Source organism: Dasypus novemcinctus, chromosome 21 (assembly GCF_030445035.2).
Source record: "Dasypus novemcinctus isolate mDasNov1 chromosome 21, mDasNov1.1.hap2, whole genome shotgun sequence".
Classification (NCBI taxonomy): Eukaryota; Metazoa; Chordata; class Mammalia; order Cingulata; family Dasypodidae; genus Dasypus; species Dasypus novemcinctus.
In genome coordinates, this window is record NC_080693.1 from 70,933,461 (window position 1) to 70,947,176 (window position 13,716).

The 13,716-nt window shown below is 52.7% G+C and overlaps 1 protein-coding gene across 6 annotated transcripts in view; it reads right to left on the reverse strand.

The window, feature by feature from the left end:
• Nucleotides 1-7,611: 7,611 nt before the first annotated feature.
• Nucleotides 7,612-13,716, reverse strand: part of CACNG5 (calcium voltage-gated channel auxiliary subunit gamma 5) — a 43,837-nt gene continuing 37,732 nt past the window's right edge. For all 6 annotated transcript variants that reach the window (XM_058284581.2, XM_058284584.2, XM_058284582.2 and 3 more), the window contains 2 exons: nucleotides 10,309-10,454; nucleotides 7,612-10,069 (listed from right to left, as the gene is read on the reverse strand). In XM_058284581.2, the coding sequence (XP_058140564.1) occupies nucleotides 9,812-10,069; nucleotides 10,309-10,454 (404 nt within the window). In that variant the 3' untranslated portion in view covers nucleotides 7,612-9,811. The remainder of the gene's footprint in view (nucleotides 10,070-10,308; nucleotides 10,455-13,716) is intronic.

The following is a 13,716-nucleotide window of genomic DNA, read 5'->3' on the forward strand; positions in this document are numbered from 1 at the left end:
ATGACCCGTTTGCTTGATAGTCTATAGCTGAACTTGTGGAGAGACCAGAGCAGCTAAGGCTGGAGAGAACATGCCCTGGGAGAGAGACAAGACTTATCCCAGCCTACAGCTGACATTGGAAGAAGCTGGGACCATGGAGTTTAAGAGGAGAGGAAGGCTGGAGTTTAAGAGGAGAGGAAGGCTGGACCCCTGCAGACGTCGGCAGCCATCTTGCTCCAACATGCGGCAACAGACTTTGGTGAGGGAAGTAACTTACGCCTGATGGCCTGGTAACGGTAAGCTTCTATGCAAATAAATACACTTTATAGAAGCCAACAGATTCCTGGTACTTTGCATCAGCACCCCTTCGCCTGACTAATGCAGATGCAGACAGGGAGGGCATCCCACCCTGGGAGGGAGTCCTCCTGCCCAGAACGGAAACAAGCAAGGGAGTGCAAATGTGGCTTCTTGGAATGGTGGAGACCAGAGCCCCCTACGGGGTGCAGAATGGTGTCCCCGAGGACACAGGACATGAGGCACCGAGGCGCCATGCTTCTACAAGGACCCTAGCATCCCACACGGATGGACTGGAGGTTTCCAGCTCCTGCTAAGGCACTGCCATCCCCTCCCCATCAGGGTCCTAGGCCCCTCAGGATCACTTAAGTTCTCACTGCCCAGGTGAGTGGAGGCTCAAAGTCAGGTTTAATTTCAGTTAGAAAGACAATGTGACACTTCTCAAATTTAAGTGTGGTGGAGAAAAATTCATTCTCGCTACACTTTTCTTTGCACCCCATACAGTAACCAGCCCAGCATCTCACAGGTACAGTGCCTTAGGAAACATTATGCAACAAATGGAAACACCCTCCTCCTCTACAGCTGATGGGCTACAGACTGTTGGAGTCCCACCTCCCACAGCACTCCCACTCGGGCCATTTGCTTCATGGAGCCCTGAGTTCATCCAGCAAATGGAATCCAGAGGCCAGAGTGTGTGGTGCCGTCCCCTCTAGGATGGACCTCGGCTCTAGTTGACCCCTAGTCATCTAGACAATCACTTGCTTATCAGTCCAAACACGTGGTATGAGTTTTCTGCCAGTTGCCAGTAATCAAAGAGTTCCACCACTGACCACGTGGAAACCTGGCATTGTTCCACAGCCATTTCCAACATTGGTTGGCATCCTGGATAGAGATTCGAAACAAGGAATCAGGATTGAGAAGTCGAGGGCTTTAGGGCAAAAACACGTCACTGAGTGCTCCCTTCCCCCTTCTATCTTGGGATGGGAACTGGACTATTTCTCTGATTATGAAAGTGGGGGCTGTTTTTGTTTGCTAGGTGGTATCAAAGCAGATACCATGAAATGGGTTGGCTTAACAATGGGAATTCATTAGCTTACAAGCTTACAGTTCTGAGGCTGTGAAAATGTCCAAATCAAGGCGACGCTTTCTTCCTGAAGACCGGCTGCCGGTGATCGCTAGCTCCCCTGCCACAGCAAAGCACATGGCAGCATCTGCTGTTTTCTCCCTTTGCTTCCAGCTACTTGCTTTCATGGGTTTCTCCCTCTTTCTCTCTGTATTCATTCCGTTTATAAAGGACTCCAGTAAGAGGATTAAGACCCATCCTGAATGAGGTGGGTCCCACCTTAACTGAAATAGCCTCATCAAAAGATCCCACTTACAATGGCTTTATACCCACAGGAACAGATTAAATATAAGGGAATGCTTTTCTGGGGAACATGCAGCCTCAGACCATCACAGGTGCATATGCCATACGGGGCATTTAAAATGGCAGATGTCAAGCTCTTGGGTGTGTACTAAGATTTGAAACAGGACTTGCAGAGCACTGCAAATAGTGCCAGCTGTGCCATTGTGAGCAAGTCCCTAAACCTTTTTAAGTCTCAGTATCCTTTTATGTATAGGATTGAGAGGGTTAAGTGAGAGCATGCTTGCAAAGCACCTACTATGTGCCAAACACTCTGAAAAGGACTGTGGGTGCAGGTTGATGAGGCTGATGCCTGGGGCGAGCCTCTCCAGGAGCTGCAGCTGAAGGTGTAGCGCCTGAACTGACATTCACAAGAAATTGTGTCTTGACTCAAGATGGCAAATCCATTTTTCCCAAACCCATGACCATCTAGTAGGTCATTTAAGGCTCCAAGAATTGCTTTGGACTTAATATACACTGCTCATCTGGAACCTCTTGTGGGGTTTGTTTTATTTAGTCTCTTCACTTTGGTAGCAAAAAATAATCTGAGGAGGAATTTGCAGTTTACGCAGTGTTTTCAGACGGATTCTACCGTAGCTGAAATGGGATAGGAGGTGGATGTGTGAGTGTAGGTGGATTTAAAATAAAAAACGTCTCAAGTTCTGTCTGCTGAGAATACTGCGAACACGGCCTCTTCATTGCCTGATCAGAAGCCTCCAAAGCCCTCAAGCCTTGTTCTTTTTACGATTGCTGAGTGCAAAATGAATTATTCAAAGGCCAGCGGTGAAGACTGGTTTAAAAGCTGCAGTGGGAGCCCTGAGGCTGCAAGGTCATTTGCGGAGCCTCCCACGGGCCCACTCTGGGCCAGAGGGGCCCTCCTTGGTCCCCATAGTGGGGCAGAAAGCACGTTGGCTCCACGCAGGGGAGCGCTACTGGCCTTTGTCTCCAGGGCAGCTCTTGCTGCATCCCGGGGAATGTGGCTTGTCAGGGACAGCGGTCAGGAGCAGAGAGGACTTGGCGCCTTGCCAGAGCCAAGGGCTTGGGAGGGAGCAAGGGCGGCGCCAGTGCTTTGGCCGCCTCTCTGGCTCACCCAGCATCATGCCACTGCTCCCTGACTGGACTCAGGAGAAGGTAGCCTTAGAACGGGCCCCAAGGGGAAATCCAGTGGTTCGCAACCCCGCTTCACATTAGAGCCACCTGGGAGCTTTTCTTTTCAAATAAAACAAGGGAAGTGGACTTGGCTCAAGGGTTAGAGCGTCCGCCTACCACATGGGAGGTCCGCGGTTCAAACCCTGGGCCTCCTTGACCCGTGTGAAGCTGGCCCATGCGCAGTGCTGATGTGCGCAAGGAGTGCCCTGCCACACAGGGATGTCCCCTGCGTAGGGGAGCCCCATGTGCAAGGAGTGCACCCCGTAAGGAGAGCCGCCCAGAGTGAAAGAAAGTGCAGCCTGCCCAGGAATGGCACCACACACACGGAATCCTGATGCAGCAAGATGACGCAACAAAAAGAGACACGAATTCGCAGTGCCGCTGACAAGAATAGAAGCAGACACAGAAGAACATACAGCGAATGGACATAGAGAACAGACAACTGGGGCGGGGGGTGGGGAGAGGAGAGAAATAAAAAAAATATATAAATAATAATAATAACACAAAACCTATGTCTGGAACCCAATCCCTTGATACCATCTGGAAGCTTGTGAGAAAAACAGAATCTCACACCTGAGGCCAAAATCAGAACCTCCAGGGCTGGGAGATCAACTGGTCTCAGCCAACCCTGGTGTGGCTTGTGTCCTTTCCAAGGACGGCTGCCGCAGGAGATCGTGTCTCCTGGGATTTCCTTGCAATGTGACTTTGACACTCCTCGCATCTCCAGTGGCCAGATCTATGGTGATCACGATAGAAACGATGGGAAGTAACTTCCAAGGCCACTTCCAAAAGGGCGACATGGCTTCTGCCCATCTCTCGGGTGCTCCTCTCAGAACCCAGTGCCCTCTGAGGAAGCCCAGGCCTTAGGCAGAGGCTACGCGGAGGAGTTCCAGCTGACAACCCCAGCTGAGGTCCCGGGGCCATCAACCGCCTCAGACAGGTGAGCAAGGAAGGCTCCGAGGTGGCAGCCCTGGTCTGACTCCACCCGCGGAGAGGCCCTAAGTCAGCACTGCCTTGCTGAGCCCAGTCAACCCCTAGAACTGTCGGAAATAATAACAGGGATTGCCCTTGTCTTAGCCATTATGCTTTGGGCAATTTGTTAGGTATTGGTAGATCACTGGAACACACAGTCATCCCATTTCCCTTGCCAGATGGTGGCCCAGGAATGGGCGTGTGACCCAGGGGCGGCCAATGAGGCATGAATTAGTGAGCTGGGCTTGCTTCTGGGAAAGAGTCCTTGGTTCCTAAGATACAGTGGAAGAGATGGTCCTTTTCTTCCTTTGTTATTGCTCCTTGATAGAATACCTAGAATTGCTGCCACCAACTTACTACCAATCCAGGGAAAAGACTTCAAGAGTAGCACGGAAAGAACTTGGGTCCTTGATGACATCGTTGAGCCACTGAATTAACCAATCCTGGAACCCACACCTACTCCTGGCCTTCTTGGTGTGAACATAATATATACTGTTGAAGGCATTTTGAGTCAAACTGTTACTTGTTAAAAGCACACTATCTGTTGCAGTGTGTGAGCCACAAATCCTATCTACACCAGCTTTGAAGAGGGGGGTCTTGAGGCTGGGGTTGGTGGGCGATGGGTGTGAGCCATCTGCCCCAAATCTCCTGCTATTGAGCATAGAGAAAGGGGGGTGGGGGGGGAGCCCCTCCTAGACCATAGCAGGATGAGGGATTCGGAGGGCAGGGCCAGGGTGGGACGAGTCTGCTCGTTGGGCCATAGGGGGGTGACTCGGTCCCGAGTCAGCACATCGTGTCCTTACGTGCCATAAACATGTGCTTCTAAGTTCTCACTTAGGCTCACTCCTTCCCGGGGAAGGGAGCCTGGGGAGGCTGCCCATCTGCAGAGAGGGAAACTGAGGTTCAAAGTGTGCCACTGGTTTGCTCAGAGTGGGTGGCTGTGGCAGCAGAGGCTTGAGTCCCAGCTCCAGGTTCTCCTAGACTGCAGGAAGGCTGGGCTGGGGCTTGGCAAAGGAAGCTGCAGATCCGACCCCTGAACCCTCAGCCCACCAGGATAGCCCGCAGATGCCTGGGACTCTCAGAAGCCCTAGCTTGTTGCTCTGAGACCTGAGGCTGAGCCTCCCCTTTTCAGTTCCAAGGGGAGCTCTTCCAGGGGCACCATCAAGTCCTCCCCTAACCCAACTGGAAATTTTCATCTCTTAACAGGAGACAGCCACACCTTGGGACTTGGAGCCCTAGAAGCATCTCTTTTTCCTAAAGATTTATTTATTTTATTTATTTCTCTCCCTCACCCCCCATGTTGTCACGTTGTCTGCTCTCTGTGTCCATTTGCTGTGTGTTCTTCTGTGTCCGCTTGTATTTTTGTCAGTGGCACCAGGAATCTGTGTCTCCTTTTGTTGCGTCATCTTGTTGTGTCAGCTCTCTGTGTGTGCGGCGCCACTCCTGGGCAGGCTGCGCTTTTTTCACGCAGGCGGCTCTCCTTAAGGGGCACACTTCTTGTGCATGGGGCTCCCCTACACGGGGGACACCCCTGCGTGGCACGACACTCCTTGTGCACATCAGCACTGCTCGTGGGCCAGCTCACCCAGGGGTCAGGAGGCCCTGGGTTTGAACCTTGGACCTCCCATGTGGTAGGCAGATGCCCTATCAGTTGAGCCAAATCCTCTTCCCTAGAAGTATCTTTCTAGAAGCATCTTTCTGCCCAGGGCCTGGGCCCTCAGCATGAAAGTGGTGCCTCTAGCTCTTGAACCGGATTGTTGCCTCTGGAGTTGCTGAACAAGGGTCTCAGTCCCCCTAAGCTGCCCAAGGAGCAGAGGCGGGGTTGAGGCTCCCCCTCCTGCCTTCCCCTGTGGTGGGAGAAAGGAATGGGGCAGTGGGTCCTGCCGCCAGCCCCCCGTGCCCCTCTCCAGCCTGCTAGCAGGGCCTGTGCTTGCCCTCAATTAGATACACCCCTGTTCTTCCCCACGCTGCCCAAAGGACCTGCTGTCTTAGGTAAACCTCAAAGTCTTTGGGGGTACCATCTGGGTGGCCCTGGCAGGTATGGGGCAGTGCCTCAGATTTTGTCCAACTGCCTCATTATAGATGGGAAAAAATGATGTCCTGAGGGCTGCTGGACACCCTGTCACCTAGAAGGTGGAGTGGGACCCTGATGGGAACTTGGGCTGCTGAATAAGTCCACTGCCTCTCTGGAACTAGGGCAAGCAGAGGACCCACTGTGTGCAAATACCGGAGGGGGGCCACCGAGGGCAGAAAGTCTTAGCCCTGCGGAGCTGGCAGGGAGTCCCCGCTCGCATTTAGACACCAGAAAGCCAAGGCCAGCCCCTGGAGCATGTGACTTGTTCAAGGTCACAGAGCAGAGGTCTAGGATCAGGGCACTCATTTGTGGAATGTGAGTGACCTTATCTCTGCTGGAACAAGGGTCCAAAACCCCAATGCCTATCCTGGGAGACATGGAAGCTTGAGTGGCACTTGGCTGGTTCGCACTGCCTCAACTCACCTGCACACCTGCAACCCAGGTAACATGGTCTCATCTCATGATGCACGGCCCAGGGGGGCTGGGGCTCTGGCTGGCTGCCGATGACCCCCACCCCCTTTTTCCCCACGGTGAATGTCGGGCCCGCAGGTGGCAGCCACTGAGCCTCACCTCTTTGTGGCAGAGCCCACTCTCGCTGCACAGGCTGGGATCTTGCCTGTTCCAACGGAGCACAAGTGCATTTGGCATAACCCCTCCTTCATCCCCTTCTTCACCCACTCACTACGTTCCAAAGGCTAATTAACTTTCCAAGGTTCATTTTAGCATAAGAGAGTGTGTTCACTGAGCGAGGGACAAAAGCCAAGGCTCTGGGGAGCTGCAAACCTCCCTGCAGCCAGGGGCAGAGGACCTCAACTAAGCGGGCAGCCCATGCGTGAAGCTCATGGAGACCTGAGCTGGATGGATCTGCTGAGTCATCTCTTCTCCCCTTCCCGCCTCCCCCCTGCTACGAGCATTTGCTAGGACTTTAAGGTGGAATTTCACTTCCCCTGGCCTTGTGCGCCCTTTACCCACTTTATTATTTATTTTTAAAGAAGATTTATTTATTTATTTCTCTCCCCTCCCCTCCGCCCCAACTGTCTGTTCTCTGTGTCTATTTGCTGCGTGTTCTTTGTCTGCTTCTGTTGTTATCAGCAGCACAGGAATCTGTGTTTCTTTTTGTTGCGTCATCTTGTTGTGTCAGCTCTCCGTGTGTGCGGCACCATTCCTGGGCAGGCTGCACTTTTTTTCGTGCTGGGCGGCTCTCCTTATGGGGCACTCTCCTTGCTCGTGGGGCTCCCCTACGCGGGGGACACCCCTGCGTGGCACGGCACTCCTTGTGCCCATCAGCACTGCGCATGGGCCAGCTCCACACGGGTCAAGGAGGCCCAGGGCTTGAACCACGGACCACCCATGTGGTAGATGGACGCCCTAACCACTGGGCCAAGTCTGCTTTCCCCTTTACCCACTTTAATGTAGGGAAAGGGAGAGTTACCCCAGCATTAAGGAGGGGGCCCCCAGTCGTGGTCCTCTGAAGCATCATTGATAAACTGGGGCAGTGCAAGTCTGCCCTCCAACTCTTCAGCTCCGTGCCCAACCCTGAAGCAGATTATTCCCATGATGGACATCTGGTGGTATTGGGGTCGGAGTGGTGGGTGTCACTGAGTCCTCCAAGCTGGGAGGAGGGTGGTGAGTCCCAGGTGGGAGGAGACCAAGGTCGGAACTGTTCCCTCCTGACCGCTGGTCATCCTGACAGGTTTTATCCCATAATTCTCCCCTCCCAATTTTTAACGGCAACAAAGAATAAACCCACCAAAATATTTCTTTAAAGTACTTGAGGAAAACAAGAGATCAGAAAGTATAATGGGGAAGGAGCCCTAATTAATGATCTTTGAGCTGAGTTTACACACTTTAATGTCTGATAAAATCTTTTGATTGTGGAGAGCCTGCAAATAGGCCCCAGTTTTGAGATTAATTTATAGACTGAAAGGAAACTGTAATGGTTGCACAGTTATTGATACGTTCAGCACAAGTGAAGACAAGGACCCAGAGCCTAAGATAAGTGTGAGCTGCACGTCCCCAGGCAGGTGAAGGCCTGTCCTAATGATGTCACAGGCAACAATTGGTTTGCACTTACGAGTGATTTCTATTTTCCATGGGCACAAAAACAAGCCTGGCAGAACAACAGAGAAAGGTGTTCTAGAAGAAGAGTACACGTAGGAGCTAATTACATTGACGACAGTTGGAGAGAAGTTCATCTAAAACAATGCTCCCAAATGCTGCCCAGCTGTCTCCAAGGACACCAACTGGCTTGGCGTTGGATTCTTTCGCTTTGGCCACGTGGTCATTCCGAGGGTGCTAATGAAATGGGAAGTGGGGCTTTCCACCCGCTATCAAGTTACAGGCAAGAGTTCAAAAATCTCATATGGGGAGCAATCTGGAGCTTTCTAGAGGAGATGGAATCACAGTTGGGGATGAGTATCTGGGGAATAACTTAGGTGAAGTCCCTCAGAGGAGAAAGGACTTGGCCAAGAATAATGGTGACTTCGAGGCTAACCTAGGGCTGGAGTGGCTTCTTTTACTTTTCTCCTCCACATTGTGAAACAAATGGAGTGATCCAGTCACCAAACAACTCCTCCTTCCGAAGGCAGCACCCTTAGATGTGCCGTTTTCTATACTACTTCCCAGAGCCTACTCATTGCCCACTGGGGCTTGGTGCACCAAGAGCCTACTGATACCTTAAAAGAGAGAAAGAGAAAGAGAGAAAAGCTGGCACAGCAAAAACACAAGACAGTGCGGCGTTGTTTAGCTACTTGAAATCTCAAAACAAAAATGTCTGCGATGAGCTGACGCCTGGAGAAGGGAGAGGCTCATCTCCTGAAGTGACTTCTCCACGGTTTTCCTGCTGTGGACTTCCTGGAAGGTGCTTCCTACCTCCCTAGCTGGGGCTGCCTACCAGGCAACGGGCATGCGCTGCTTAGTCCCCGGGTCAGGCCATGTAGGCCCCACCCCCAGGAAGCCCTCCCTGTCCTACCTCAGGGCTGACTAGCAGCCCCCCAATATTTACAACCATCCTCAGGCCAGCAGCCGAATCATTCACAGTCTGGCTTGTTTAGGCTCAAAATGCACTCAGTGTCACCAAATCCAGCAGCGAATCCCAGCCGGCCTCCCCCAAAGCTGCCTTCTACTTAGGTGGTATAGACGATGGTCTATGATCAGATTTTAGGGCGATAGGAATTACCGCCCATGTGAGCGCCTTGAGGGCAGAGGGGGCCGGGCCAGCGCCTGGATATATGAACTAGGACCAGCCCGATCCCCAAATTCTCTGAGTCACTTTTCTGGGTTAAGGCATGAAAGGCCCAGGTTAAAAGTGTCACCAAGGGGCAACACCTCTTTGTGACAGCAGCAGGGTGGGCAGGAACGAGCGGAGAGGCTCACTGCTCGTTGGGGTCCTTAGAGGCTCTGGGCCCGAAGGGAGGAGTGGGGAGGTGGGGAGCACAGCGGGGTGTGCTGTACGGAGGGACGTGGGGGACAAAAAGGAAAAGGGCGTTCACGAGGAGCACCGCCTCCATATCAAAATCGTCTTTCTCTGGCCCCATGGACCAGGTCACGACGCGAGCTGGCACGCACGCAAGTCCGTCTGGGGCTGGGTAAGGAACCTGGCATCTCAGAGTCGGGTTTGGCCCGAGGCCACGAAGGTGGAGCTCAGGGAGAAACGCACAAGTGGAGCATAGGCCTCTCCCCGCCGGGGGAGAGCGGCGACCTTCCGGGTGCCTGGCCTTGATTGGCACTCAAGAGGCGGGGCTACGCCACATTCGCAGCCAATCAGTTTTCCCGCTGGCTCCAGACTCCGCCCACCCAGGTAGAGGGTGGGAGGAGCTGCCAGGCGGGCGGGGGAGGAGGCGTAGGTGCAGCCACGGCGGGCGAGGCGAGTGGGGGGCCTGGGGCTCAGGGGCGCGCCGGGGGAGCGGGGAGGGCTCCGCTGTCCACGGAGGCGGCGAGGCTCAGCAGGGAGAAGAGGACATCTGGTCGTAGTCGGGGCACTTGAGCAGGGCGGGGTAGTTGCTGTTCATCTGCAGGGAGGCGTCGCTGGAGATCTCCGAGGGGCTGCGGCCCCGGATCCAGGCGTCCGGGTGCAGGAACTGGCCCGAGTAATCGGAGCAGTTGCTCAGCCGCGGGCGGTAGAAGCCGGGGTGCGGCCTGTACATGTCCTCGGCGGTGTACCTCTTCATGAACAGGTACACGGACATCACCCCCGCGCTCTACCCAGGAGGAGAAAGCAGAGAGCTCGCGGCGGGGACCTGGCCTCGCTCCCCCAGCCCGGGCCCCATGCACAACACACCCACGGGGGCGGGCAGCCCAGGGGACCCCCGGATGCGGGAGGTGGGGAAGCGAGGGTGAAGAAAGGAAGGGGAGCGGGTGGGTCCAGGACAGTGCAGAGGGCACCCCCCTCCGAGGCCACCCACCCCCCCAGCCTGCCCCAACAATTGGCAGGGGTTACCTCTGTTAGAAGGAAGGAGATGGCAGCAAAGGCAAACGACCATCCGTATTTGTAGTTGAAATAGGTCTCTGGGTCCTTGGTCCTGTTGAGCATCTCGTCGTTGATGCTGGAGATGTAGAGCACCAGACCCACCACGAGGGAGAGGCCTGGGCCCAGGAGAGGGAAGGGGCGCTTAGCCAACGGAGCCTGGGGAGTGGGCCAAAGTGGCACCCACCGCCCCTTTCCGTTCAGGAATAGAGCCGCCAGCCTTGTGGTAACCAGCCCTTCATTCTGGAGTTCAGAGGAGAGCAGGAACTCTGCTGCAGAGCCAGTGCCTTCTCTGCAGCAGATCTAGGCCAGGAAGCTCCCTCTCTAACCAGCCTCTTCCGCCCTGGGCCAAGCCCAGGTGTTCCCACCCCAGCTGCCCACCAAAATCACCCAAGGAGCTTTTAGAACAGGCTTGCCTGAGCCCCACCCTGGAGGTGCTGATGGAATTGGCCTGGCCCGACACGGTCTTGAGAGCTCCCCTAGTGGCTCTAATACGAACCAGGGGCAAGAACCACTCTGCCAGCCAGGGCTGTGGCTAAGCTGAGGAATAAGAGCGGTCCTCTTGGCTGAAGGAGCCAGGGCCTCCGACCCCGTCTGCAACGTGGGTGGTAGGCATCACTGTGAAGGTCAAGTGGCCTGCGGGTCAGTGCAGCCCCCCTGACCACAGGGCATGGCCTCGCTGAGATTCGTAGGGAGGAGAGGTAAAGAGTTCATCCAGATTGCCTGGCAAGCTTTATATCAGAAGGCCAGCGGGTCCAATCTCCACCCACTATGGTGTAAATGACTGTCTCAGGCATTGGGGCCCATCAATTAGAAACTGTAATTGAATTGGAACATAATTAATTACTCAGTTTTGAGCTGTTCAGATTTAATTCCATTCACATTATTTTATAAGACTGGGACATCTTGAAAGATAAATGTTGAAGGAAAATAGGTATGATTCAGCCTTCCTCGGTACTTCACTTGTGTTTGAATCATTGTCCAAAAGGAACCCTCTAGATGCTGTTAAAACGTCATGTGGCCCAGCTCAAGCCTAGAAGCCCACCACTGAAAAACACCTCAGGTGCCTCAAAGCTCCTGTATTGCCTCGGCTACTGTGAAGAAAAATAAAGAGCTTAACCCTGGGTCTGGTGGGAATTAGACCATGCAGGGTTTGGGCTGAGGAAATTGCAGGTGCTCAGTGAATATTTGTTGGACTGATAGATGGAAGTGTGGATAGATGGGTTAACAAATGGAAGATTTGTGAGTGGGTGGACTGAAAAGTGGATGGATAGATGGATGGAAGGAAGGAGGAGAAAGGAAGAACAGCTGTTGGACATCGGGCAACAACATGGTTGTTGACAAGAAAATGTTGGGAAAAGGAACCCAAGTGGCAATCGAGTATTTGATGCCTAATAGCTGTTTTTCCTCTCTTCCTTCCATCCATCCTTTTACCTACCTACTCTCACATGCCTCCCTCCATCCCTCCTTCCCTCCTTCCCTCCCTCCTTCCATGCATCTACCACCCACTCTATTCAAGCCATCCATCACTAATCTTTGACCCCAGCATCTCCTCTCCAACCCCTCCCTAACCAACCAGTCAGGACACCTAAACTACAGGCCCTGAGACTTACTCCTCTGGTCTGAATTGCTATCTCCAAAGGAAAAGACCTCCATGAAAATACATGGTTCACCTGGAAGGCGAGCAAAAGCCTACCTTTATTTACCACATTCTCTTCCCTTCTTGCCCTACACACACCTGGTGAGTAATCTCCTCCCTTCCATGGTTCTTGTTCCAACTCATAAAGATCCCTCCCAAACCCCTATCTTTGTCCAGGCCACTCCCACGGGAATCAGACTCTGACCTCCAGCTACCTCTGGATACCTCCTTGCAGATGTTATATGGGCACCTCAGACTGCATTTCCCACCTTAAACTCATGATCTTTGCCCCAGATCTCCATCAATAATGTGCCACCCACCTAGTGCCCAGTCACCTTGACTCATCCCTTAAAAGTCAAGCTCTCATCTTGGTGAGTTTCCCTCCCAGATGTCACTGGACCCCACTTGTTGACATCCTCTGTTTGAGCTACATTAGGTCTCTCCTGTGCTACTGAAATAGCCTCTTGCCTGGCCTCCCTGCCTCCCATTCTGCTTCTCCCCACCCTTGCTTCTCCAGAACAGTCATTCTAGAATACAAATCTGATCACCTCATTCCTCAACTCAAAATCCTTTCAAGCCTTTTGACAAAGCCTCAAATCCATAAGACAACCTCAGATGGCCTCCCCAGCCTCAGCTTTCTCGATGCTTCTTGTCACACTGCCACTGGAATGAACAAAGCTTAAAATCACTTCCTCTCTTCTCCAGCCTCCCTTTCCACCCCCACCCCCAGCCTTTTTGCCCAATTCCTATTCCTCCTTTGTCTCACCTGCTCCTGGAAGCCTTCTCCGACCAACCCCTGGTCTGGGTTTCAACCACTGCCCTTGGCAACTATGGCACTCAACAAATACCATAGCACTTTTCACACTGTGTTCCTATTCCTGTCTGCTTGTGTATCTCATTACACTGACTTTATTTTTTTTCTTTTTTAAACAATTTTTTATTAAAGTTAATAGATCACATAGAACGTTACATTAAAAAAAACCTAAGAGGTTCCCATATAAAGCATACCCTCCCAACCCACTCCCATCATTTTTATAAATTGTATTCCTTTGAAGATACATACATCACAAAAAAGGTTGCATTATAAAAAACATAAGAGGTTCCCGTATACCCCTCATCCCCCCACCCCACTCCTCCCACACCAACAACCTCCCGCTTCATTGTGGCACACTCATCACACTCGGCTAACACAATTTGGAGCACTGCTGCACCACTACACTGACCTTTGTATAAGTTGTTACCCTAGAACCCAAGGATAAGGCCTGTTACATATCATGAATGAATGAGTATTCCAAAGGTAGATTGTAATTTTTTTTTTTTTGGGGGTACTGGGAATTGAACCTGGGACTTTATACACACAAAGCAGGCACACAGCCACTCAGTTACACCTGTTCCGCTGTATTTGTTTTTAGTGTAAAAAAATGATGACATAGTTCCTTGAAAATGGGAATACCGATCAACTAAAAAGAAAGTGGTGATGGTGGTGTAGACTGAGGAGGGAGCCCTGGGTTCCAATCCCAGCTTTTCCCCCATTGTGGGAAAGCCAGTCCAGTCATGGCTCCTCTGGGGCCTCCGTCGCTCTCCTGTAAGGGAGGTGGATGGGCCACAGGGCATGGGAGTCTCTCCCAGCTCTGACTCACTTCTGCCTGCATCACTGATTGAGTGCCAGGGGCTGAGCCATGGCCAGGACTTCCCAAAGCAGAACTGTTGAGCAATCAAATATCAAAAGTCCAGAGCACATG